The sequence below is a fragment of the Petromyzon marinus genome, chromosome 18 (genome assembly GCF_048934315.1).
Source record: "Petromyzon marinus isolate PM22_M1 ecotype Great Lakes invasive population chromosome 18, UKy_Petmar_22M1.pri1.0, whole genome shotgun sequence".
Lineage (NCBI taxonomy): Eukaryota > Metazoa > Chordata > Hyperoartia > Petromyzontiformes > Petromyzontidae > Petromyzon > Petromyzon marinus.
The window spans coordinates 2,755,436-2,783,117 of record NC_133684.1 but is presented as its reverse complement, the minus strand read 5'-3'; the positions used below and the strand labels follow the sequence as shown (position 1 = coordinate 2,783,117).

The 27,682-nt window shown below is 47.2% G+C and overlaps 1 protein-coding gene across 2 annotated transcripts in view; it reads left to right on the top strand.

The window, feature by feature from the left end:
• GUCY1A2 (guanylate cyclase 1 soluble subunit alpha 2) overlaps positions 1-20,947 on the top strand; it is a 45,283-nt gene extending 24,336 nt beyond the window's left edge. The window contains exons 7-9 of one of the 2 annotated variants that reach the window (XM_032956496.2): positions 2,449-2,721; positions 12,079-12,222; positions 20,789-20,947. In XM_032956496.2, coding sequence (XP_032812387.2) covers positions 2,449-2,721; positions 12,079-12,222; positions 20,789-20,947 — 576 coding nt within the window. Of the gene's footprint in view, positions 1-2,448; positions 2,722-4,815; positions 8,818-12,078; positions 12,223-20,788 lie in introns of those variants that run through there. The other variant, XM_032956497.2, reaches the window with a different exon arrangement.
• Positions 20,948-27,682: the final 6,735 nt, after the last annotated feature.

The following is a 27,682-nucleotide window of genomic DNA, read 5'->3' as shown; positions in this document are numbered from 1 at the left end:
GGTGACATGCTTTGTCTTGTTTCACACGGAACGGGGAAGACTGCACGAAGATTGTCTCGTTCCCCATTGCTCGCATGGATAGAATAAATTAATAGATTAACATTGAACAACTGCAAAATAAACGGAAATAATTATGAACAAGTCTGCCGTGTTTACGCATTTCATGGGCAATGTACGAGGAGCGGCCACAATGAGATTGTAAAAAAAAAGTCCCAGCGACCTCGTTCTGTAGCCCGAGGAAATCCACACGCAAAATTAAAATGCAACATTCTCACATTCGGTACCGTTTTCAAATACAGTTATAAAATAAACCACAAAGTTGGGACTGTCATTTAACATTCCCCGACTAAAACTCCCGAACCAATTCTTCCGTTACATACCAGCGAATGTGGTATGGAATGGAGTAGATATCAGGCGGAACTGGGCCGATGGCGGGTTTGCGCACGCCCAGCCACGCCTGCCAGGCGTGGCCCACTTCTACCTGGGTTAAGTAGCTCGGTTTATTCAGGGAGTTACCGAATAAATAACATTAAAACACAGTGGAAAATTCCAAAATGCGTACAAATTTACTTGGGGAAAGTGTAAACTTATTTAAGTGCACATCGAATATATATATTTTTGGGAAAAAAAACAATTATGACCACGTCCCCCTAGCCATGGACGAGGGAAGGCAGAGGGAGGTGGCTAGGAGAACGATCTGGTCCCAGGAAAATACGCAATGAGATGGAACCCAATCCGTGCCAATCCGTTCCAGGACCCGATTCGTGCCAATCCGTTCCAGGACCAGCCCAAGCATGGCTGTGGGTCCAGTTTTAATTGCCGTGTAAACACAGCGCAGGGCTCCATTATAAGGCCACGTGTAATGAGGCTTTAATTTTCTGGCAGCACTTTAGTAAACATTTGGTTGATGGCTTTTAAGGCACCTGGCGGTGCGACGCTAAACAGAGGTTTGCCCTTTCCCCATTCTGCTTCCCTGGCCCCTGACGGAGCCCTTAATGCACGCGTGGGGACTGAATGCTGACTCCCGCAGCGCTCCCACGATTGTGTTTGCTTCTCTTTCCCACCTGACATGCCAAATTAAACGCAGCCCCGCAGCGCGTTGCCCCACTTTCATAATTAATTTCCGCTTCAGAAGCACGCGGGGGGTGCCCTGGTTGGCGAACACTCCCGTAGGTCACTGGTTATCTCACGCCCCCCCCCCTCCCCGCTGCTTGTGTCCCCCACTCAATCCCCGCACCGGAGAGCCGGACCGTTCGTAGGATTGGCGGAGAGCTCGATGGGTCTCCTTTGAGAAGTGGTAGAAAATAACTCGGCTTAATGCGGATTTAAACAAAAAAAGTATTTGTACAAGCTGCGTAATGAAACCTTTTCTAAAAAGGAATTGTTTCTCTCTAATGGCTACATCTGGCATCATGCGGTGGCGATTATTTACGATAATCAACCGATCACCCAGTAAATATGGAAAGTTGGGCCAACGGTTTTAACCACGTGCCAATGTTGGCCCGACGTTGCATGTTTACTGGGTGTAACTCTCATCGGTTGAAATCGATAAGGCGGAGCTCATTTCATGAGTTGAAATATCTGTGGATGGAATACATTACATTGAATGTATTTCCTGATAATGACCAATATTGCATGTAAGTTGTCACATGTTAGCTTATTTTGACCTTTTCACAACATCCAAAGTGATTCTTTACGTAATTGCATTTACTTGATAAAAATGCAAAGGGCGTGTACATGATCACCCTTGATCGCAAGTAACATGGGCTTTGTTGAAAGGACATGTACACTTTCGTTTCACATCGTATCTCCTCTTCCGTACTTTGCTTTGCATTTGCCATTTTGGCGACGTAGGTCACGCTTGCATATGAAACTCATACTTTATCGCTTGTGTTTTTACCAGGTTAAAAAAGATGGCACGCACATCTGAAACCTCCAAACCATTTTTAATCACATAACCATGGGGTTTAATTTCAACTGGGTCCATCAAGTTCGGCAACCGGGAACATTTTCCGAATCCGGCACACCACACCCAGTATTTCTCTCACCACGGCTGTGGCCACTCGCCACGCGCCTGCCCCAGCCTACCAGCTACTCGTAAAACAACCCGTGAGAATTTAAGCCCTGAATAAACTATGTTGAAAATTCTAAACGCCCAGGAACCAGGCCAAAGGGCTGGCCTTATTGTGAGTCTTCATGCATGTTCTCCCTGCGGTCATGTGGATTTTTCCCCAGGTCCTCCGATTTTTCCCTCCACATTTAGAAACACGCGTCTTGAGTGTTTAGCTGCTATACATTTCCACGCGATAAGCCACTTCGCGTTGAGCCATCGTTTGCGATGGCCAGGTCACTCCTGGCAAGTAGCTACATACCCGGTGAAATAACAAACAAAAAAATAGTCCGATAAGTTTTTTTCGTTTAACGTCGACGTCCGCCGTGCGAACGCAGGAAACCCTGGAGCAGACGCGACGCGCGCTCGAGGAGGAAAAGAAGCGCACGGTGGATCTGCTCGACTCCATCTTCCCGGGCGACGTGGCGCGCTGCCTCTGGCAGGGCCTCGCCATGCCCGCGCGCAAGTTCGACGACGTCACGGTGCTCTTCTCTGACATCGTAGGCTTCACGGCCATCTGCGCGCAGTGCACGCCCCTGCAGGTCATCGGCATGCTCAACGCGCTCTACACCAGGTTCGACCACCAGTGCGGGTTGCTCGACATTTACAAGGTGAGGCGTGGGCAAAGCTGCCGCGGCTGTCGTGCTCGCGGTGACGGCGGCGAAACAAAGATGGCCACCGCATCGCGCGCGTTCAGATGCGCGGCTTCTGCGGCCGTCTGGAAGGCTCTTCCCTTCCGATATTAGGAAGCCACTGGGAGCTGTGCACTTTTAAATAATAATCTCGATTGAAAACTCATTTCTTTACAACTGCTTTTTGTGTTTAGGTTGCTGTCCTTCCCCCGCACCTCCTATTAGCACGGTTGGCTATGTTCGGTGCGAAAGAGGTTCAACATGCGTACATATGAAGCACAATCGTGTAGGGTTGTGATAGACCATAGAGAGGTGATGAAATTACTCAAGCGCCAGTGTCACTGCGTGCATTGCCGCAATTTACTTGCCAAAATTAAAACAGTTTTGTTTGTTTCAAGGATGGTTTAGCCCTACAGCTCGCGTATCACAATAATAAAAAGAACTGCTAAATCAGAGGTGAATACCGACGGAGCGTTTGGCATCGGGTGTGTGTGTGGTGATGAACATTAAAGGGAAGGAATTGAATGTACAAAAGGGAGGCCTCCATCATTGCAAGAGCCCCAGGCCCCCATCAAATCAAAAATCCGGTCCTGGATGTGCCACATGAAACCGTTTTAGAAACTTTGCTGGCATAGGTTACTCCGTAAAGTGTATTCTTTACGGAGTAACTATCATGGCCTAAAATCCCGAGCTTTCAAAATCGCAAATTGCTCCATCATGAATCGTCACCGGCTCCTCTTCGAGAAGCCATTTAAACGAAAGAGGCAGTTAAGAAAGTAAATTTTGCTGACACGAATGCTACATCCATCCGCGCAAGTATTTAACGTGTACAATTGCCAGAGAATAAGGGAACGCGAGCGTTGCGATGATTAAACCACAGCCACAGGTTTCAAGAGAGAGCCAGCTGCGCTTCATTAAATATGGCTTCTACCCATGGCGATGAGCTGTTCAACATAGGCCCCTTTCTGAACGCCTGCAACAAGGCTCGGCAACGCAGGCGCATGCAACACGTTGAACTGTGCAACACACCGAGCCCGCTGTGCCAAAGTAGGCAGAAAACAGCTGTCGTGTCGGAGAATTGCAACGATAAAATAGCCACAGGCACTGTGATTCATTCAACCATATCCCCTGTTGTGTGACCTCCAACATTAATTCCAGAGTTTATCATTATTATTGTTAACCATGATCATCAGCCATCGCCAATCCACTGCTGGATGAAAGCCTTCCCAAACCTTCACCATATCGCGTGATCGTGCCATTGAACGATCCACCTAGCAACCTGAACACGAGCGTTACAAGACTAAAATAGAAACAGGCAAACGTGCAGCCTTGCCATTGCTTTCTCGTGTCACCGCTTGCAGAACGGCATACCCTAGAGATAGCACAAAACAGCCACGGGCCTACTCTTCCACACTTGTCAGGCATCTTGGAAGAGGTGGGAGTATGCACACTTTTCTCATTTGTACTGTTGACTAGCCATTGTTTTAACTGCGACGCTGCACAAACTCAGCATGGTGAAGTATGGTAAACCAACCCCTATGACTGACACGGCATGGGGGTGGAGGGGGGGACCTTCGTGCATTATTTTAATTATAAAGGGCCGAAAGTTCGTTATTATACACTCTTATCTTGCACGATCTCATAAAGTGAAATTTCACTGCGAACCCACAGCTCTAAATTGGCCTTCGTGAGCACCCTCCCAGCTTGCTTGCCGATGATGTTTGCGTGCTTTTCTTTTTTGAAGCTCCATTTCCAGATGGCTGAAACTCATTAAATGAATGCGCGGGACACAAAGGTCTCCTGTCTTTTTTGTAGTCTTGCAAGCTTCCATGGATCACGTGCACGTATCTTAGTTAAGGCCAGCACTCCAGAATTACTTTCAAGCTCGGGCTATGGTGTCACGAGATTATTATTATTATTTTCACAATGCGAAGTCACCTTTCGCGCACCCCTTGCAACCTTCGGTCCACGCGTGCGTGTATTTATAGATGAATGGATACGGTGGATACGATTCTCTTTTTTGTTCGCCACCCCCTCCTCCCCCGTACGGCATGCGTTGTCTTTCATTCTCAGGTGGATCGATGGCATACCGCGAGCCAGCGGACACTGGCTAATGGACCCAATGGCTGTCCCATCAGCGCTAAATAATTAGCAATTAGCGGGAGCAATACGCACGCCGCTTTGTGATGTCGCAGCAATGAATAGGCCGCGGCGACGCATTCCGGCCTCCATCATCAACCACGCGTTGCGACTCTCTGCCCGCGTAGGCCAGCACTATAACGCGGCTCTGACACAAATTCTTGCGCTTCTACATATTTTTTTTATCACTGAATAGTACGCGTAATTGCGTGTTCTACGAGCGTTAAAGGAACGTATACGTAACGTGAATAAAATGCTAAGGAATTGTACGTTTTTTGTTTTAAGATGCATCTCAAGGTGGCTGTTGTCCGTGGTTGTCACCGGACAGTGTGAAGCCAGCCCATCATGTCTTCAGGGTTGTTAAATACACTCAATTGCAATGCTTGGTAGAAGGTCAACACTAATCTTTTCCACATGAATGTGGAATTTCCACTCAAATTAGGCCGTAATATTCTAACACTGGGGGGTGCATGGGCTCTATCTTAGAAATGGCAAACATGTTTGTTTTGTATTGGTTAGACCAACGGATTGTGAAGTATTGTACAATAATAAAATTATTCCTGGCCCAATTACCAGGCTCGAGCCCTGCTTAGCTTCCAAGGTCACACAATATTGAGCACTCAAAGGATGACATCATCGACTGTGAACCTAGCGATCTAAATTCAATTCCTGGCCACGGCTAATAGGAGTGGCAAGTGATATCTGAACCAGTCCTGCCCCCCACCTGCCCCCCCCCTCTCACCTTTCACCAGCCCCCACTAACAAAGTGTGACGAAGTATGGTCAAACAACAAAATAACACATATGTACGACAAGTGGACGGTGGTAACCCGTGACGTGTGTCCGCTGGCCACGTGCTGCTACGGCAATAGCCCTCGTGCGCAGCGGCTCCCGCTGAAATTGACTCGCGCCACCCCTGCGTTTGGTTGTGATTGGCCCTCACCCGCCACGGGGCTTGTGACAATGACGTCACAGGAGGGGGGCGGCCACGTGCAAGAAAATGGCAACAACGGCGAGCTCGTTTGCCCGCGACTGCCACGCGACTAGACCTCCTCCTCCCCCTTCCATGGAAAACTAAAAAAACACCCGGTGTTCGGAAGAAACAAAACCACACTCCACATGCTACTCTGCGAATGGCCTCCCGAGCCTGCTGCTAATGCTGCCCTGGTTTCGAAGGGGGGGGGGGGGGGGGGATGCCACTTAAGAGGGGAGGGATGTGAGACTGAGCTGGCTGTGAGAGGTGCGACTCCGGAACACCTGAGGGACTTCGCGCTGTGCAGTAATTACGCGGCGTGGACACGTCTAAAGAGCTATGCGCTCCGGGGGGGATTTGAGTAACCCGTTATCACGATCGTGCGTACACCATTGTGGCCAAGCAATGAGAATTCTAATGCTGTAACTGTGTACGGGTGACAGCCATTTTCCCAGTTCACTGCTGGATGAGTGCCTCCCCAAAGCAATGTTGGTCATGTGGGTTATTTGGCCATACTTCACCAAGATGATCAGTACATGTTTGGTGAATTAAAGTTCCAAGACTGGTCCTGATATCACTCGCCACCACTGATGTTAGCCGTGGCTAGGAATTGAACTCGGCTTGCCGGGTGTATAGCGGATCGCGCTATAGACTACGCCACAGCTCCACCCCAGCACTCTAATATAGGCCTTTGTAGTATCAGTAAGAGCTCATGCACACAACATTGACTAAACCGGCAGGAAATGCAAGATAAATTGTCCATGCCCAGGGGACGCCGCACTGACTCCAGAGGCATGCCCGTTACGCACATTCCTGATATATTTTTAACATTTTCAATATCTATATATGCATCTAACACACGCAGATATGGTTTGGAATTTTCAGTAAAGCCTATTTTTGTTTGCTGGCAACTCGAGCATCCTGGCTGCTTGGTATTCACAGGCCACTTCCTACTCAGACACAATAGCCGAGATGCACCTGCTCAGCCTCGGAGTTCAGTATTCTGCACCATATGTCTTAATTTAGTGCATCAAGCTTCAACGCCCAATGGCGTGCGGAGAAAATCAATGCGATAGCTCTCTGTGTTTTGGCGTTGAACCGCACGTCACTCGGCATGGTGTCCGACGTTTCGCTCCATGTGATATGAGCTTCTTTAGGAACACTGGAGAGCTATACAGTACAACCACAACCGCAGATACCCGATGCATCCCCCCCCGTGTCATATCAGTGGGGGTGATCCATTCCCGTGGCAGGCTCGATACGTCGGCACGCATCTGCACACGGACTTTGCGTATCACCATTAATTATAGAGCAAGTAAATTTGTACAGCTGCGATATGTGAAACTGTCTTGTTTTTTATCGTGCCTCTTGAATAACAATAAGTTGCGCGGTTGCACTAAAACCCAGGGCTTGAGATTTTACAGAGATGGAATTAATTGCTTTGAGCCGTAGGTCACCATACAAGGTCTATTCCAGTGGCATTTCACTTCAGATGCTTGCAGCAGTCTTACAGGAGGCTGGTACCCCGAGCATTATGCAGCTGGTGAAAGCTATTGAGGAGTTATTTAAAGTACTTCAAAATGCCTGGCAAATAAAGCGCTGTTTTCTTATTTGCAAACTCATGTTAAGAGTGCAAGTATGCATTCGCACAGTCTGTGCGGCCCCTCTCTCGATATCACGTTTCTCTTTCAGATCAGGTGTGTTGTAATGGAACGAGGGTAAGGGTTTGCATTCCTTTATTAAGCAACCATTTTTCGGTGTATTTTTAGCTTCTATTTCTGGAATTCAGTTTCATGCAAAGACAAAGCCGCACATTCTTAATGAAATTTTCACGGCTAATTTCCAGCGTCTGCATCTATCACGTGCAAACAAGCATTGCCGTGTGCGTAATGTCCTTATTAATGTTGCCAACCTTGTATTTGTTCTCCATGCTGACAAATTCTTCTCATAAATATGTTTTTTATATAAATAAATGTAGCATAATTACCCACGGCTCCGAGAGCTGCCTGACAAATCAGCGCAGGCTGCGCAGAGTGCCAAAAGAACACGCTGGCACGTATCTTGCCAAACTCCAGCTCGCGGAATTAATATGACTCAACTCATATTCTTGGTTCTTTCGGTAAAGTCACGTAGAAGGCAAACAATAAAAGAATAAAAATATTAAAACATTTTTATTGTTTCCCTTCTACGTGACTTTACAATGAAATAATAAAAATATAAAACAATTTTATTGTTTCTCATTGGTTTTTTCGGTAAAGTCACGTATGTAGAAATACAATAAAATTATATTAAAACAAAAAACAATCACGACGTTTCGATCACAACGCAAGCGATCTTCATCAGGTGTCAAGAACAAATCACTGAGGTAAATACAACAAAAAGATGAGAGACGAGAATTCAACAAACCTGAAAAAACATTATGTGAAGCACATCCAGTCAGGCCAACAACACAGTTAGACACTTCCTGGCGGACCACGAATTTCAGAAGTGTTAAATTTCGTGTTCAACCTTTGGATTGCACATACCAGCATAGATAGAATGAAAAATACGAGATACACGGTCAGTAGAAATATAATTTTATTGTATTTCTACATACGTGACTTTACCGAAAAAAACAATGAGTAATTTTATGCAGTCACGAAAGCTTTAATACTTTATTAATTTTATTGTTTCCCTTCTACGTGACTTTACCGAAAGAACCAAGAATATGAATCCCTGCAGTCACGAAAGCTTTAAATAAAAATGTATGACTCAACTCGTATAGCTATGCTCCAGCTAAGAGGTTACGCCGAGCTTTTGTCGAAACAAAGCAAATAATGAACTGCAGAACATGTAGATTTAGTTGTTAGCAGTCTTTTATTCCAGGCAAGAGCCCGTTGAGACTGCACATCTCTTTTGCGAGGTACACCGAGATCTTGAAAATGTAACACATTAAACGTCTTAATTAAAGGGTTAAAAACATGAGGCATATGCTATGGAACAAAAGCAATTATGTTCATAATGTGAAAACAATCCAATTGTACAGTAAACATTTATTGGGAAGTAAGTGTGTTAACGTATATTCAAAGCTGCTGGGTAGTCAATAAAAAAAAATATATAAGTTGTGGATAATTACTTAAGGCCCCTTTAAAAATGTCACCTGCCTCCCTGCAAGCCACGTGCAGCGTGACATGGCTGATGATGCCAATGATGTCACCAAACCCCACCCATTACATCCCAACCAGCGGCACACATGGGAAACAGAGCAAGCGCACCGATGGCCGTTGAGTTATCGATTATTTGAAGAATCTTATAGTCACTCTCTACCGCAGAGCGCCTGTGAACAAAAACCCGGACGACGTTTACGCATGTTAAGTTTCAACGACGTTGCAATGTGGCTCCACAATGCGATGCTGTCGCCCAAGTCTGTGACGCGTAGAATTGTGTCAAACAATCATTGGCCCGTGGGAGAAACACTCGGCTTTCATGGGAGGCCAAGTTGAGGATTTGGTGACGTCGCCAATATATCTGCGGCGCAACTACTGCTCTCGCTGGGAGATTTTCCACGGTGTTGCGCGGGCACGCTATTTTTGGCCGCGAGTCGATGATCGCTTGCACAAGCACGCGGCGGTGACTGCTCGTGCCCACGCACGTCAGGCCCAGTCGAGTAATTGACGGGACACGCCGCTGCCGATCGCCGTGGCGTTGTCGGAAGGCCTGACCGCGCTTGAACAGATGCCTGCCGGACACGCACGCGCGCACTCACAGGGGGGGTTAACGTACACGCCTGGAACGCAGGAGGTTCGTGGGTTCAATCCCGACCCTGACGCCTGCTGCTGTATTTGGAGTTTGCGTGTCTCTCTCCCCGTGGTCGCGTGGATTTTTCTCCGGGTTCCTCAGGTTTTTCCCTCCACGTTTAGAACGGTGCATTTCGAGTATTTAGCTGCTATACATTTCCACGTGATAAGCCACTTCGTAGCGCGATCATTTGTGGCCAGGTCGTTTTTGAAAAACAATATAGCTCAGTGGGCCTTACCTCGTAAAATTGTAATAATTTTAGCTTAGTTTGATGATGACGACGGTGATAATACTGACGGCGTTCTATAAATGAACTGAGCGTGAGATGTTCACAGCAAATATTACTGACCGATAAATGTATTATATTATTATTCCGAGATACTTATTTTGCTAAATAATTAATATTTCATAGTTTTACTTTGCAGCCAAATTGGGTTCGGGTGATTGCATCATGCATGGTGTGAGAACACCTTCGCAAAGTGAAAGGTTAATGGAGGTGCCGCAGCCCTGTGGGACATTCTTGAGTCGCAATGTTTGATACCATTGCCTTGTTAATCCACCACACAACCGTGGGCAATGTTTAGCTCTTGTTTGCTGACGTGGATCTTAGATATTAGTGACTGTTCGTGTCAGGAAACTTTGCAGCATGTTGATGGGATGGTGAAACAATCCCCCCACGACCAACTTGGTACCGGAAGAGAGACATTCGTCCAGCAGTGGATGGACAAAGGTCTGTAAACGGTGATTATCATTGCAAATTACCAGCCGGCGTGCAGATGATGGAGTAGTGCTGTTTGCTGGATGGCATGAATGCCTGGCCATGGTTGCAATTGCAGTCTCGCACCGTGTGCAGTGCCCTGCCCCTGTCCGCCAGGCCCAACAAAATCTAAATGACTCTTTTTATACCTACGTGACTTTACCGAAAGAACCAAAGAGATTCGTGCAGTCACAAAAGCTTCAAATTTAGATTGAAATCTAAATTAGTTTTACCCCCTCTGGGTGTAATGTTGTCGGGTTTCCCCACCTACAAGGTACATAAATCTGGCACATATCATGGGAAGGATAATATCTCAATGCTAGAAGAGGGGAGAGCTCACATGTAAAATAAAACCCATAGCTATATCTGAGTGGCACGCACGGACACATAGGGTCTTCTTGAATGAGGTATTGTTACAAAACAGACTTTCATGTCCCAGCAGCTATGTCAATACGCGGACGATCATGGGAAAACCACAAGTGGAAGCTATGCATAACAATCTTATTTATTCACGATGTACTTACAAAAAAATCCGCAGACTACCTGCTGGATCCCCTCTCTGTTTGAAAGAACAAATTTGACCTAAGGTCTTCGCTCATTTACCAACTTCACATACCTTATTGCCGTACAAATACTGGAGGAAGGGCCTTTGCTATTGATGCCCCTAGGGTCTGGAATGCTATTGCCAATAAACTGCAACATGAGATCTTCACTCAAAACTGCTCTAGTGGAGTTGTACACCCCTAGCTGCCACTGCTATTCAGTGGCCTAAAATAAAATGTTTCGCTCCGGATAACCGCTGCGAAGTATTATCTTGTGTTTTGATTTAGTGTGCAAATCTTTAAAGGTGCATTGAAAAATGTTGATACTCCAACTGATGCTCCTACTGTTGTGGAGTGACTCATGAAGCCAGCTATGGCTGCAGGGTTTGGTGGTACATGTTGTTTATGTCGTTTATTGTGAAATTTCGGTCACAGTTCTTATAACCACTGTTACATGATTTTATGGCTTTATTTTGGTGATTTCGAAAAGTTTTTTTGGTTTGGCCATGTTTTTTTGTTGTAGTACGGAGTTAGAATGATGGCTTTAATCTAAGTTGGCTTGTGGTTCTTGTTGTTTGACTTGCATCCCACTGGGATTTTTGCACAGAGCGTTGGTGTACGGTGCTTTTTATGGAAGATTATTGCTGTTTTTTCCTGGATTTTTCTGTTTGCGCATAGTCACTTTAAGATGTTTTCTTGTTCATGTTTTTGTTTGTTGCGGTTGCACCCGATTCAAAAGCCGAATGGTTCACAGGGCTATACCAAATAAATGAAATGAAAATGAAATGAAAAGCAATGCCTTGATTGATAAATATTGGTGCTTAAGCTCACAATTTACATGATCAGCCCCTCTTGTCAATCTATTGATGAATGAGGATCTCTCTGCCACACTTCACCACACTGGTCAGTGCGGATTCGTGAAGGAGGGGAGCATAGATGTGGGAGCATAGTCCAGTACAACAGTGGATCTTGCTGTGCTGTCCTTTTCCAGCCCCACCACGTGGCCAAATTGTGCTACTTACAATAATAAATTGAGAAGGGGGACCGTACTACCACAACCCGGACAGGGTGGCAACCCGAGCAGTAACGCGTCCGCGCGTGCGTCCTAATGAACGAACGAGTGGTTACCGGTGCGGTGCGAGCGTGCAGGTGGAGACGATCGGAGATGCGTACTGCGTGGCGGGCGGCCTGCACAAGCCGAGCGCGGAGCACGCCCAGCGGGTGGCCTGGATGGCCCTGCGCATGATCGACCTGGCGCAGAAGGTGCTCACGCCCGACGGAGAGCCCATCAAGGTGGGATTTTTTCCAGCTCTGCCTGGCGTCCCACCAGCCACACTTCCACCATGCCCACCAGAGACAAAGACCCCCCCCCCCGCCACCCATATAGCCTTAACAGACTGTCGGGGCAAGTGCTGTTAGAGAGTCGCACCTATGAAGGCCGGCACGGCACACGAGGGGGTGGGCGGCCAGCACCGCACGCGGCCGCCTTTGTCTCCCCCATTAGTGATGTTTACACACCACACCAGGTACTCATTTGCGGCTGAGGCGACCTAGGGGAGGCCCAGGACCGGTTTAGATAATCGTCGCTGGGGTTAGCCGTGAGCGGGAATCAAACCCAGGTCCGCCGGGTTTGTAGCGCAGCGCGCTAACCGCTACGCCACCACGCCCAAAGACCCCCCCCCCTCTCTCCCAGCTTTCCCTCGTCCCTGTAGCTTACACAGGCTGTTGGGGCAATCGCTGTTAGCGAGCAACAACCACCACCTCTCCCTTGCGATGCGATGTACAGCTGTGAAGGTCACGAAATCCGGGCACTGTAGCAAATCAAGCTGATCTCAGAGGCCACGTGAACTGCAGGTTGAAGCAGCCCTGCTGGGGCATGAGAGAGCTATTAACTCTTTTGAGTGCTGGTGATGCGACAACCGGGGTTTAATTCCACCTGGGCCTGGTCTGGGTTGATGACCCCTGGGAAAATACATCTGTCTGCACCCGGCACACCATGTCCCGTGTAACTGTCGCTGTGACTACTAAGGCACGTGTCACCTCCAGGCTACCAGGCAACTCTGAGAATATTCCGTCATGAATCACGCCTCGGTGAAAATACGACAACGGAGCAATGCACCGTGCTCTCACTGCCGAGCTGGGCAATATTGAATCAATCTATGGATATTCGTTCACTCATTGGTTAAAACAACAATGGTCGTGTGGTGTACTTGACCTTGCATTTGACCTTGACGAAGACTGCCATCATGTCACAAAGACGAGCGTTGAAAATTTGCCGAGGTTGCGAGTGTAAAGCTCTTGGTCGTTGAAGAGTTAACCTGTAGGTGCGCACACGGGCACGAGTGCACCCTATTTATATCTGGAGACGGCGCCCAGCCGGTGTGTGATTACGTTGGGATTTGAGTCATTGTGGGGAGGTGGAGGGGGGGCTATTGGGCTTTTAAGGGGTCTGAACAGCCAATGACCAACCCAATTTCAATTGTTGTCAAATCAACTCCACAGCAAGAATTATATACAAGGTGCTTTAAATAAATGTTAACACTTCTGAGAATATCCTTGGTTCTTTCGGTGAAGTCACGTAGAAGGGAATTTGCACGTAGAAGAGAATTTGCAACAACACCACGTGGCATGTGCTGCTGCCTCCGGGCTCTGGAGACCACGTGGAGAAGATCCCAGGCCACGTGTTGACAACGATGGCGAACACGTGGGAGACTAAGTTTCGATTTAAAGCTTTCGTGACTGCAAGGATTCATCTTCTTTGGTTCTTTCGGTAAAGTAGGCTTTGACTTTAACACTTTAACAGAGCTATTTCTGTGACCAGTCACAAGCTAATCCCTCAACTGTTTCAATGCTTAATTCTCCTGTTTGATATGTAAACCCCGTTGTCAAGGTGCCTCACTTCTCTCAACCAGCTTAAAAGACGCTGCGAATCTTAGCAGCGTTCATTGAAGCTCTGTCGTCCCGACAGGTTTGTTCCTTTCACCTGAAGAAGGCCACTTGTGTTGTGGCCGAAACGTCGTGAGAATTTTATTTGTTTTATTTTATTCTTTTATTCTCATTCTACGTGACTTTACCGAAAGAACCAAAGAAGAAATGGGAGACTCTTTGACTTTTTGAAGCTATTAACATTGCATATGTTATCACGTTAGTGTATTATTATCCGTTCTTTTTCCATTAAAAAAGATCGTCCCATATAAGTGTAAAAACATTTTTTGAAGCACTGTGTGTGTGCGTGTATATATGTGTTTGTATATTTACGCGCACACACAGACACGTTTCATAATGACATTGTTGTGGAGCATTATGGGTAAAAGCGAAAACTCCCTCGTGTGCCTCGCCGTAAAAATAGAAAGTGCACGTTGTCACATCTCATTGTCGTGGCACCAGGCGTTGCGATGGCGTAGTCACCCACGTATACGCGTCACTCTTCCGTTGCCCAACAAAACGTGAACTCAAACGGCGCCTCCTTTATTTGTAAGGTCGCGTTAATGGCGAGGATGGAAATCTAATTATTTTTTGTTGTTGCTGAATAATAACAACTCGCCTTTTGCCCGTCCAAGGACGGGTGTATTGCAGTAAATCTGAAACTTGCAAGCGAAAATCAGACCGCGACATTGATATTCATTGCATCAATTCGTGTGCAATTTGTAAGGCCGCGGTGACACAGACTTATTGAATTTAAAGGTTATAATCCCGTGTTGATCATGACGTCCTTTTTATTTCTATATCTCAATAACAGTGTTACGGAGATCACGTGACGTGAGGGTTCTGCCTTTGTAGTGAGGGTTGTGAGTTGACGCCGAGGAGGGGGGAGGAGGCGCCTCGCCCCCCCCTTCATGTGGAGTGACGTTGCCTGCTCATGATTATTAATGAGGGGGGGGTGCATGTGGAGGACGTCACCTGTTCATTATTATTAATGAGGGGGGCTGGTCGATGTGGAGTGACGTAACTTGCGCATGATTATTAGTGAGGGGGGGTGTGGGGGGGGTGTCCATTTGGAGGACGTCACCTGCTCATGAATATTAATGAGGGGGGCTGGTCGATGTGGCGTGACGTCACGAGCGTTAAGGACAGACATTCCTGGGTGATTATCGTAGGTATTATTGTATTTATATCGAAGCTCATTCGCAAGGCAAACTTTCTAGCCCCGCGCATCTTTCCCTAAACGCGGTCGCAGCCTCTCGCTGCAGCGTCCGATCCACTCGCAGAGTCCACCGGGGAAATGTCAGCACCCCGCAGCTGAAGCTCTCGGGAAAGGAAAGGGGAAAACAACCCCACAAACACCAAGCGATGGGGAAAGATGGGAAAGATGGGCCTTATTATTCAATACTGTACTCCCATTATACGAGTCTCCCATTGATCATTGATCTTGATAACAATCCTCCCCCCATCCCCCCCCCCCAACACCGCGGCCCCCACCGCCACCTATTTGCCCTCATCCACAGATGGGTGGGGTCATCTTGAAGTGACTGAAGATCCATCCTCGTCTGTGTTTATTCTTGGACGAGTCACCTCGTGTTCCTAAATAGAGGTTTTTTTTGGGAGGGTTAGATCGCACGTATACAAATGTGTCGTTAAACCCGCCACCACCCGACACAGCCAATTATAGTAAGGCTTGTCACGTAAACAAAACATGCCAATTAGTTACTCTTTCAGCACACCAGTACAGTGAGGGAAAAAAGTATTTGATCCCCTGCTGATTTTGTACGTTTGCCCACTGACAAAGAAATGATCAGTCTATAATTTTAATGGTAGGTTTATTTGAACAGTGAGAGACAGAATAACAACAACAAAATCCAGAAAAACGCATGTCTAAAATGTTATAAATTGATTTGCATTTTCATGAGGGAAATAAGTATTTGACGCCCTCTCAATCAGAAAGATGTCTGGCTCCCAGGTGTCTTTTATATAGGTAACGAGCTGAGATTAGGAGCACACTCTTAAAGGGAGTGCTCCTAATCTTAGCTTGTTACCTGTATAAAAGACACCTGTCCACAGAAGCAATCAATCAGATTCCGAACTCTCCACCATGGCCAAGACCAAAGAGCTCTCTAAGGATGTCAGGGACAAGATTGTAGACCTACACAAGGCTGGAATGGGCTACAAGACCATTGCCAAGCAGCTTGGTGAGAAGTTGACAACAGTTGGTGCGATTATTCGCAAATGGAAGAAACACAAAAGAACTGTCAATCTCACTCGGCCTGGGGCTTCATGCAAGATCTCACCTCGTGGAGTTGCAATGATCATGAGAACGGTGAGGAATCAGCCCAGAACTACACGGGAGGATCTTGTCAATGATCTCAAGGCAGCTGGGACCATAGTCACCAAGAAAACAATTGGTAACACACTACGCCGTGAAGGACTGAAATCCTGAAGCGCCCGCAAGGTCCCCCTGCTCAAGAAAGCACACATACATGCCCGTTTGAAGTTTGCCAATGAACATCTGAATGATTCAGAGGACAACTGGGTGAAAGTGTTGTGGTCAGATGAGACCAAAATGGAGCTCTTTGGCATCAACTCAACTCGCCGTGTTTGGAGGAGGAGGAATGCTGCCTATGACCCCAAGAACACCATCCCCACCGTCAAACATGGAGGTGGAAACATTATGCTTTGGGGGTGTTTTTCTGCTCAGGGGACAGGACAACTTCACCACATCAAAGGGACGATGGACGGGGCCATGTACCGTCAAATCTTGGGTGAGAACTTCCTCCCCTCAGCCAGGGCATTGAAAATTGGTCGTGGATGGGTATTCCAGCATGACAATGACCCAAAACATACGGCCAAGGCAACAAAGGAGTGGCTCAAGAAGAAGCAAATTAAGGTCCTGGAGTGGCCTAGCCAATCTCCAGACCTTAATCCCATAGAAAATCTGTGGAGTGAGCTGAAGGTTCGAGTTGCCAAACGTCAGCCTCGAAACCTTAATGACTTGGAGAAGATCTGCAAAGAGGAGTGGGACAAAATCCCTCCTGAGATGTGTGCAAACCTGGTGGCCAACTACAAGAAACGTCTGACCTCTGTGATTGCCAACAAGGGTTTTGCACAAAGTAATAAGTCATGTTTTGCAGAGGTTCAAATACTTATTTCCCTCATTAAAATGCAAATCAATTTATAATATTTTTGACATACGTTTTTCTGGATTTTTTTGTTGTTATTCTGTCTCTCACTGTTCAAATAAACCTACCATTAAAATTATAGGCTGATCATTTCTTTGTCAGTGGGCAAACGTACAAAATCAGCAGGGGATGAAATACTTTTTTCCCTCACTGTATATTGGAGAATTAACCCACAACATTTCTAATTTGCTCTCCAAAACACCGGGGTGCTGAACTAGTAACAAACTGGCCTTTTTTGTTTACTTGACAAACCTTACTAATTAGCTGTGTCGGGTGGTGGTGGTGGATTTAAAGACACCTTTATTTGCGCGATCTAACCCAAAAAAACCTCTTATGGATAATATTGGTCGCAAAAGCGTACTACTACATGTTAAACTCACCTTGTATTTCATTCGTGATATTATTCGAGCCTTTGCATGCCTAAGAGGAGTGACCCAAAGTGGCAGAAAATTCATCTCATCGTTCGGCATGGGTAATCAGATCTGCCACCAAATGCCCCTTACGTCACCTCGATCGAGACAATTCTGCCGTATTTAATTTGAATTTCCCTTTCATTTCGGGGGGTATCGGCAGCACACTCATTCTCCCATCTCTGCTGTGAATTGAATTCCCAGCCGTGGCTAACATCAGTGGTGAGTAATATATTGTAATATCTTGGTCTGTCCTTTGGATTCCCAGCCATGACCCTGAACTCCAACCCACACTGATCAGCATGGTGGCATGTGGTCAAACAACCGCCCGTGACTGGCATGGCACTGGGAGGCCTTAAACCAACAGTGGATTGACTTTGGGCTGTACATTATTATTATTATGCAGGGTGGCCCAAAGGGAAGGACACATAGAGTTGCTATATATATTTTAACATCATATGTGGTTATTTAATTTATGTTAACAATGTTAACACTGACTTCCATTAATATTAATACATGCATGCATTCTCTTTTGAAATGAATGTAGGACTTTTTTTTAAGATTACAGCGGCCTTGTTTGCAATCATAAAAGCTAATTAAACTCGTTCATCTTGAGTAAATTTTCTTTCCATTTTTGTCATCTGAAAAGAAAGAAGAAAAATAGATATTAATCATGATATGTAAAATATGAACTTAAAGAATGAACAATTAAAATGTTTTCATGCCAGTATTAAAATATATTCAATTACCCAATGTGCGCTGGCTTTTTGGCCACTGTGTATTAAACTGAAACGAAACTAAAACAATGTTTCATTTTACCAGCTAAGGCCCACTGAGCTATGTAGCTCTTTTTCAGAAGCCAGAAATTATAGCTCAACGAAGTGGCTTAATACGTGGAAAGTTGTAGCAGCCAAATACTCTAAACGCACGTTTCTAAAATGTGGAGGAAAAAAACAGAGGACACGGAGAAAAATCCATGCGACCAAGGGGAGAACACGCAAACTCCAAATATGCAGGCGTCACGGTCAGGATTGAACCCACGATCTCCTGCATACCAGGCAAGGGAGTTAACATTCGCCACCCCAAAGTACTAAAAAAAACTGTCTGTGCACAAACACAGTTTTGGCTTTTCCATTGCATAACGAATGTAATTTTGTCTTTCAAATAAAAAGTGCTGCTTTAATATCACATTTTCCCTGCACGTGGGGAGACGGCAGAGTGGAGTTAGTAGGGGAGGAGGGGTAGGCGGAGGGTGTAGAGGAAAAAAGTGTAAACGGAGCTCGGCGCACCCGAAGTTTCATCATCGCCTGCGCCTAAATTCGAATCCTACTCATGCGCTCACCGTTCCCACGGGCGTGCTCCGGAGACCGTGGCTGGCGGACGCCGCTGCGCAACAGCCTTGGGCACGCTGCTATGAATCATTGAGAAAGCGCGAGGTGTTTTAGCCGCGGGTGCTCGCCCGGCCAGGAGGTCCCCAAGGCGGTTCGCTGGCCGCAAAGAGTCCGGGCGCGACCTCCTCCCTCGCTGTGGCGGAGCGCGAGGCGGTGACGCGTCCCCAACGCAGCGCTCCCGCCCCCCCCACCGCACAGCCCAGGGATCGAGCGCCGCGCGCGTCGCGAACGCACGAACACGCCGCGCCAAATATAACGATTGTGGGACGCTGCGTTTGGTGCGTTGGGGAATGACACATCACGCGCGGAAACATGACGTGGTTTTAGGGGTTTTTTTTTGTAGTCTGACATGGAAACGTGCGTTATGCTTTGGGCACGCGACGCGTTGAGGTGCACGGCGCCGCATACTTCTTCCTGTAACGCGTTGTGCTCTTTATCTCCCTCTCATTGTTCGTGCAAATTCTGGTCATCCATCCCATCAGCATCGAACAAAGACGGTCACTGCATTGCGTCCTTTCAGATGCGCTTCTGCGGCCGTCTGAAAAACTCCGTTCGATATCCGGAAGTCGGGTGCACGTTTAAATCTAAGATTGAAAACTCATTTCTTTACAACTGCGTTTGTTGTTCTTCCCCCGCACCTCCGATTAGTACGGTTGGCTACGTACGGCACGAAAGAAGTTCAACTTTAGTCTCAGAGCTGCATATCCGTGAAATTAAGTTAAAATCAAAGTGAAATGTTACAGGGATTTTTTTTTGCGTAGCTGTTCGCGATTGGGTTAAGACCATCAACTCGCTATGTTTGTGAACCTGGTTTAATCACAGGTGGCTGAAACATGGATTGGAACCCAGGCTTAGCAGGGGGGTGCTGACTCGGCTACTGTGCATTTTTATAGCCCTGCTCAAGGATTTTAGATGGGTTTTTTATACGCATATATAAATGTAGACTCATCGTATTTTCTTCCGTGAAATATAAGGAATTACATATATAGGTTAATTTATATAATTACTTTCATGTCATCTTCCAGTGCTCAATTTATACTTTGCAACAATTTGTGATCATTAATTTGATGGTGATGATAGTTGTGGTGGTGGTGACAATTTTGATGATCTGGTTAACCTGTTGACGGTAAATATATTTAAGTTTTCTTTGAAAACCCATCTCTTTAAAGTGTCCTTCCCTCTTCAGATTGGTCGGTGCTCTGGTTCTGGTTTTGTTTCCTGCTTTTCATGCATTGTGCATTGGGATCTTCGCATTATCAATTTTATTTATTATTATTTTGCGTTGATGCTATAATCGTGTTATTGACATCCTCAACCACTACTATGGTGCAGTGCTGTGCATAATGCACCACGACCACGGCTAACATCGGTCTGAACCTGCTCTCGCCCCGTATGTATGTTGAACTTCTTTCTCACAGTACGTAGCCAACCTCGCAAATCGGAGGTACGCCCTCCGATTTGCACTGACCAACATGGTGAAGTATCTTGACTTAAAGCTTTCGTGACTGCAGGATTCATATTCTTTGTGTCTTTCGGTAAAGTCACGTAGATAGAACAATAAAATAAGAAAAAATCATGACGTTTCGATCGCAACACAAGCGGTTGTCACCATTTTTACCTGATGACGACCGCTTGTGTTGCGATCGAAACGTCGTGATATTTGTATTATTATTATTATTTTCTATCGACGTGACTTTACGGAAAGACCCAAATAATATGGTGAAGTATGGTCAAAGAACCCCCCACGACTGACGTGGCAGCGGGGAGGCCTTCACCCAACAGCGGATTGACAAAGGGCTTTCAACTAATTGAGGACATTTTAAGGCTGCCCGTTAAAAACAGCGTTCTTGTTCTAAGCACCAGCAATGGATGAGCGCTATCCCACCAACTGCTTGTCGCAGGCGATGCGTCTCTAACCCGCACGCGTGCCCCGGCCGCCCCTCAGATGCGGATTGGGCTGCACTCGGGGCCCGTGCTGGCCGGCGTGGTCGGGGTCAACATGCCGCGCTACTGCCTCTTCGGGAACAACGTGGCGCTCGCAAACCGCTTCGAGTCCGGCAGCCACCCGTGCCGCGTGAACGTCAGCCCCACGACGCACCGGTGAGCGAGCACCGTGACCGCGCACGCGCCTGGGAGAGGGGTACCTGCCGTCTCAGTCCCGTGAGAGAGGGGTACCATCCTTCTCAGTCCCGTGAGAGAGGGGTACCTGCCGTCTCAGTCTCTTGAGAGAGGGGTACCTGCCTTCTCAATCCCGTGAGAGAGGGGTACCTGCCTTCTCAGTCCCGTGAAATGTGGAGATATTTTAAAGCGTGCCGGTCACGCAGGTTTGTTTTAGTGGTGGCGCTGTCTGGCGATCCGATGTTTTTTTTTCTTGTCTGGGAATGCTCCGGGCACTCCAGCTTACTCCCAGGCGAAGCAAAAAAAAACGAAACGTGGCCCGGCCTACCACCAGAGAGCCGAGCCCAAATCGGAACCAGCAATAGCGGCAGTAGCCAGCAACGCTCTATGATTGAGAGGGAAAGGCGCAGGTCAAATCGGTTCCTTAAACGTGATGGCAAACAACACGCGGTACACAGCGAAGATTTATAAAAATAACTTTTTTTAAACATATATTTCAGGGTTTTTTTCCTCTTTGTTTTCCATTTGCACTCTGTGCATCATGTCATGACAAATAGAAGGCATTTGTGAAGTTCACAGAGCAGTGCGCCTCATGTGTCAGAGAATGGCTGCAGAAGAGATGGTTTTATAAGGCCTCTCACTAAAAATTATTTAAGCGATCTTTTAATAATTTACACAGTCAGGGTTGCATTTCCCCACACACTTTACTCCGAGGTAGGATTGTCGCATGATAATCAAATCAACATTTGTCACTTCTTAGAGCTGTAAATCAGTCAAATTAAGTGCATTACCCAATGTAACGTGATGGATTTTCGTACAGTAATTGGTGACTGGGTAGAAACCATCAACTCGCTTAAACTTGGAGTTGAAATCTGGGCAAGTGGCTGCCCTGATTTAAACCCAGGACCTCAGCGGCGTGCCACATAGTACCCTGACCTCTGAGCCACTCCGTCCTTTTGTTTTATCTCATCAAATGAGCAAGGATATCGAAGCTTTGGAAATTATATGGCCCGAGAGGGTTCCAGGGTCCAGCAGTACGAGAAGAGACAATCCTGCATCCTATATGAGCAAAATATCGATGAGAGTAATTATTCAATTGAGTCGTCACGACTGCATCTCACCAATGTCGGGGATACCTGAAGTAGAGGAGTGATCGTAGGGAGAGTGTGAAGCAGTGGGGGAATGCTGGGCAGAGAGGAAGAGAGAAATAATGGTGTAGAAACTTGTGAATGAAGACACTTCGTGGCAAAGAGCGATAGAATGAGGGAAAGAAGAGGAAGAAGAACATCCTACCCTCCTCTCCCCGGTGTGGCCCGGCTTCACCAATGTCATAATCAGTTGTGGTATATCCACTGCTGGATGCAGGCCTCCCCACTCCATCGGTATCCCTTCTGGTCCTGTGATGACTTAATCCATCTCGCTCCTGCGCGTGAGCTAATCTGCTTTTTGTCTTTGCTTTGTTGTCCTTCACCCGCACCTCCGATTAGCACGGCTGGTTATGTTTGATGCGAAAGAAGTTCAACATTCCTACGTACAACCTAATTGCTCCTTCTCCACAGTGGTTGTCCTGTCGGGCATGTTCGCTGCTTCAGCTGGCATTCCATAGCCAGTCTTGTCGATCTGCTACCATCCCTTCTGGTGATGTGCCCTGGACAAGCCCACTCGCTCTTATTCACTAGCCAAACGTGACCTCTCTAAGTTATGTGTTCTTCGATCAAAGTGTTCTTGCAGTCTGTCTCTCTGAAATTCCCAGCATGCACCTCTCCACGCTGCTTTGCATATGTTCAGCCTTGGTTCTATCTTCTTTCTCAGTGTCCAGGTTTACGATTCGTATATCATAGCAGGCACTCTGCAAGTAATAATAATCATGCCATTTGATTATCCAGGCGTCACAGAGTCCTAAGATTTTTCACGAGGATCCTTTTAAATGTGGATGTTTGGTCAATTGCATTCATTTGTGCTTGGATTAATTGGTTGCGTATTACGTACACTCGCTTTTCTGCAAGCAGTCCCTCGTTTCATCTTACGGAAAATAAAAATAAAACCCATCGTCATTACTTACAAAACCTAAAAACCTTCGACGGGCATATTAAGAATGACGGGGGCCCTGAAGCGTAAACTGAAGCGCGTCCTCACAAACCGCACTCACGCACGAAGCGTCACAGAGTGACCGCCGCTGCTTCCACCGCTGCACTTGCTGCCGCTGTTGTCAAAAGGCTCCTGAGCGGTGACGAAGGCTTCCGCTTCACGCCACGGTCGCGGGGAGAGCTTCCAGCCAACTTCCCCGGCGACGTGCCGGGCATCTGCTACTTCCTTGACTCGTACGAGCCCGCGGCGTCGCACGGCCCTCACTGTGGGCCGCCCAATAAGGGCGGCGGCGGCGGCGATGGTGACGGCGGCGGCGGCGATGGTGACGGCGGCGGTGGTGACGGCGGCGGCGGCGGTGGTGACGGCGGCGGCGACGGCGGCGGCGGCGGTGGTGGCGGCGGCGGTGGTGGCGGCGGCGGTGATGGCGGCGGCGGTGATGGTGACGGCGGTGACTGCGGCGGTGGTGATGGTGGCGGTGACGGCGGTGGTGACGGCGGCGGCGACGGCGGCGGCGGCGGTGGTGGCGGCGGCGGTGATGGCGGCGGCGGTGATGGCGGCGGCGGTGATGGTGACGGCGGTGACTGCGGCGGTGGCGGAAGCGGCGACTGTGGCGGCGGTAACGGACCTTGCGACGTCACCGACAGACCACCCGCTGAGCACTCCTCCCACACCGCTCCTCTTGTCGTCGTCGCTGACGCACTCGGGGCGGTGGGAAGTCCGCGAGGCGATGAAGAACTGGGAAACCTGGATGGTAATATTGGTGGTGATGGTGGCGCAGACGGTGCATCTGCCAGCCTTCTCAGTCACTCAACCCTTTGCACCTCCGATTAGCACGGTTGGCTACGTTCCGTGGGAAAGAAGTTCAACACACGTACGTAAATACCCAGATCTGTCCCGTGACCCGTCCTGTCGGCGAGCCTTCGACACTTCACGTGGCCTCAGAGTGCACCTGGCATGGCACGAGCGCCGTAGTGACGTCACCGCCACTGAGAGGCGATCGGCGGCTGTTGGTGCTGTCGGCGGTGGTGATGGCGCAGATGTAGCCGGTGGAGACGGTGGTGGCACGGCCAGGGCTTGTGCCGGCGAGGGTGGTGGTGGGCGCTGCGGCGAGACGCCCGCGATTCTCGTGGAGATTCCAGAATTCGGAAGCCGATGCGACGCTCAAAGAAAGCCGACTCTGAACCCACGGCGCGGGCCGCTGACCCCGCGCTCTGGAAAAGAAACATGTAGGCACGAAACGCTTATTGTCGGTAGGTTTTCTTTTTTTAATGTTCTCAACGCCTTGGTAAAACGCTCCTTCCAAGCTTGCCGCAAAATGCCTGTTGCATCACACCGTGCGGTCTGTCCTTGGCAAGCTTTTACTTCTCGTCAGCCAAATTGTTTCGGTGAAGAATGCCAGCGTGGTGAAAGGTTCTGAGACTGGGACAATAGGAATGCAAATCCGCACATGTGTTACTTTATTGATGAACGTGATTTTGCCCATGTCACTACGTGCCTCTCTTTCATAACAAGGCCGATGATATATCACCACTCACACGCTCGCTCGCTCGCTCACCTCATACCGACTCGCCAAACGCAGCATCTCACCAGACAGTCACCACTCATCACGCACCACACATTTAAGACACCAACCAGACACTAACCACTCACACCAGACACCGACACTAACCAAAAACTCACCATGGACCGCACACTCACCACTTACCCGGACACTCAACGTGAGGCTCACAACTCACCAGATACTCGCCTAATGCATACTCGCCTGATACAATTTACCAGACACCCAACGCTTACCAATTAACATGCACCACGTGACACTTGGAAGCGTTCCACGTGATTAATGAGGGTGGGTGGACATTAACTTTTAAATATGTTCGTATTGTTTACAGTGCGTGTCACTTATATAATTGTCCAAATTCTACATTATGCATCTGCTAGATTGAGACAAGGTTTAACATGAAGTTGAATTTTGGGAGCTATGCCCCACTGTTACCTTCTCAAATATTATATTCTTGGTTCTTTCGGTAAAGTCACGTAGAAGGGAAACAATAAAATAATAATATATGTATAGAAAACAATAAAATTATCACGACATTTTGACTGCAACACAAGCAATCATCATCAGGTGTGAAAACCACTGCAAGAAAATTTGAAAAAAGTGGCGGTTTTTTTAACGTTAGCACCACGGAGAGCGATTTGGCAGTTATTCAGATGGACGAGTCCATCTATGTTCGGAAAAGAGGAGGGGGGAGACGAAAATAATGGATGCGGTCTGAAAGCCACCGTAAGCGTGAACAATCAATTAAGACCCGAAATGGTTTATCAAATCCTTCCAATGATTGCTAAGCCAGAATCCATCTTCTCGGTTGAAATTGTCTCTGTGTTTGCATATGTGAGAGCCTCATGAACGAATCTTTCATGGAAGCCAGATGGCTTGCAAAGAACCTCTGTCTTGGAGAAGTCAATGTCATGTGAGCCTAATGAATTATAACAGTGATCTGCCACGGCCGAGGTGTTGGTCCTACCGTGTTTTAGGTCTGCTTTTTATTCACGAATGCGGTCGGAGACATGTCGTTTGGTTTCTCCAATGTAACTACTACCACAGAGGCAACTTGTTGACTTTTTTTGCTGGTCAATTATAACGAGTGGCAGTGTGGATGCAGCATACCATGCATGTATTACCATTGATTACACTTCTCATGTCCAAGCCATGGTGCAGTGTTTGTGCTTTTAGAAGGAGAACTCCAGTTTGTCTCTTTGAAGCGCTATTCCTTTTGGCTTGAAATCCATTTCGGGTTTTCATTTCCACCAATACAAATTTCAGCGCTTAGAGGAAATGCAGACGACGATCGTTGGATGTTAAAATGTGTATCAAATCGCGTTGATATAGTAAAGATACATTTTTAATGACACATAATAGTAATGATTTATAAGCACAAGGCTATATAAACTGCAGCAGTCCCCAACCTTTTTGGCAGCAGGGACCGGTTTCGTAGAAGAATTTTTTTTCATGGACGGGGGGGGGAGGTTCATCATTGGGTCTTTCCCCCTTTTCAAAGAATCTCTCCAGCGACGTTTGTTTTTTACTCATTGTGGCTACTAGGGGTTAGAGCTTGTGGGCTTACTCATTGTGGCTACTAGGGGTTAGAGCTTGTGGGCTTTATACCAACACTGTGACTGAGACAAGTGCGCAGCACGGGAAAGAGGCGCGGACGGAAGTGGTAAATAATAAAATAATGGGGGCGGGCCACGCGCGGGCTCACCGCTCTCACCTCCTGCTGATGTGCGGCCCGGTTCCTAACAGGCCACGGACCGGTACCGGTCCGTGGCCCCGGGGGTTCGGAACCCCTGTGTGGACATTATAGTCCTTGCAATATGAGTTGGAATAATAATATAAGCCCTACTAATAAAAATACCCAGACGTAATAACTTATTTGAACAAATTAATATTCATTTTAAAAACTCACATTATTTATTAACGTCATTTTGCGTTGCAGTTCCTTGAGACATTTGAACGTACGCGCGAGTGTGCCATTCCTTATATTTAAATTCCCAAGCGAGATTATTTTACACATTTTTTTTATTTTCACTAAATGCTAATAAAGTAAAGTTATGCTGTTTTGTAGATTTGTAAGTAGTCTAAGCAAATATTCTTTACTCCACACATGTAAGCAATGCGCTGTCTCCATTAACTGCAGCCACTAACCCAAGATTCATCATCATCATCGTCAGCCATGATCTATCCACTGCCAGATGAAGGCCTCCCAATTGCCGTAACTGGTTCCGTAATGCCACGATCCATCTTGTTCCTGAGCGCGAGCTTATCGCATCGTCTCATCGTCTCATCGTTCGATCTCCGTGGGTGCTCGCTGACCGACGTTCCGCCACCGGTCTCATCCGAGCGATGTGTCCTGCCCAAGCCCCCCTACTGCTGTGTTTCCTTCACGGTAAAAAAAAGAGCACCCGAATTTGTGTTCATTCCCTGATGCACGTGTCCTTATCCACGTCTCGCATTCCAGAATTATACCGTAGACTATTACGGTGGCACCTTTGCTATTTTTAGAAACAAAGTAAGAATTATTCAAATGGTATTAATGTAAAAAGTGCACAAGATTCTGCTCTCTGGTGGAGGATATATTGGATGACATATAATTAATGGACAGGAAATCCATTCCTCCATGTAATATACAGTTCTATACAGCCCATCAGACTTCTGGCCTTCCGAACTAATGATTTCCAGCAGCGCTGATTGAACAGGCAAACTCTGATCCAGTTTTGACCTTCAGCGCCTCTCGTCAGCAGAGTCGGGCTTCTTAAGCACCTGCCGTTGCAGTTTGACCGAAGGCAATCTGGAAATGCTGATATATTAGACTATATACTGTGGCTCACACACAAGCCACAGTAATGGTCAATACCAGACAGTCATCAACACGAATTAAAATGCTTCTTAAATTAATTGGACTTTTTTTGTGTGCCACACCATTAGCTTCTCAGTATTTTCGTGATCGTGTGCAATAGTGTGACAGAGAGTTGAGGTCACGGCATTAAATTGGAATATGTTGACCTTGTGTCAGTGCATGTCCATCATTAAGCCCAATAAATATAGATTTGAATAAACAGCTTAACAGCGACG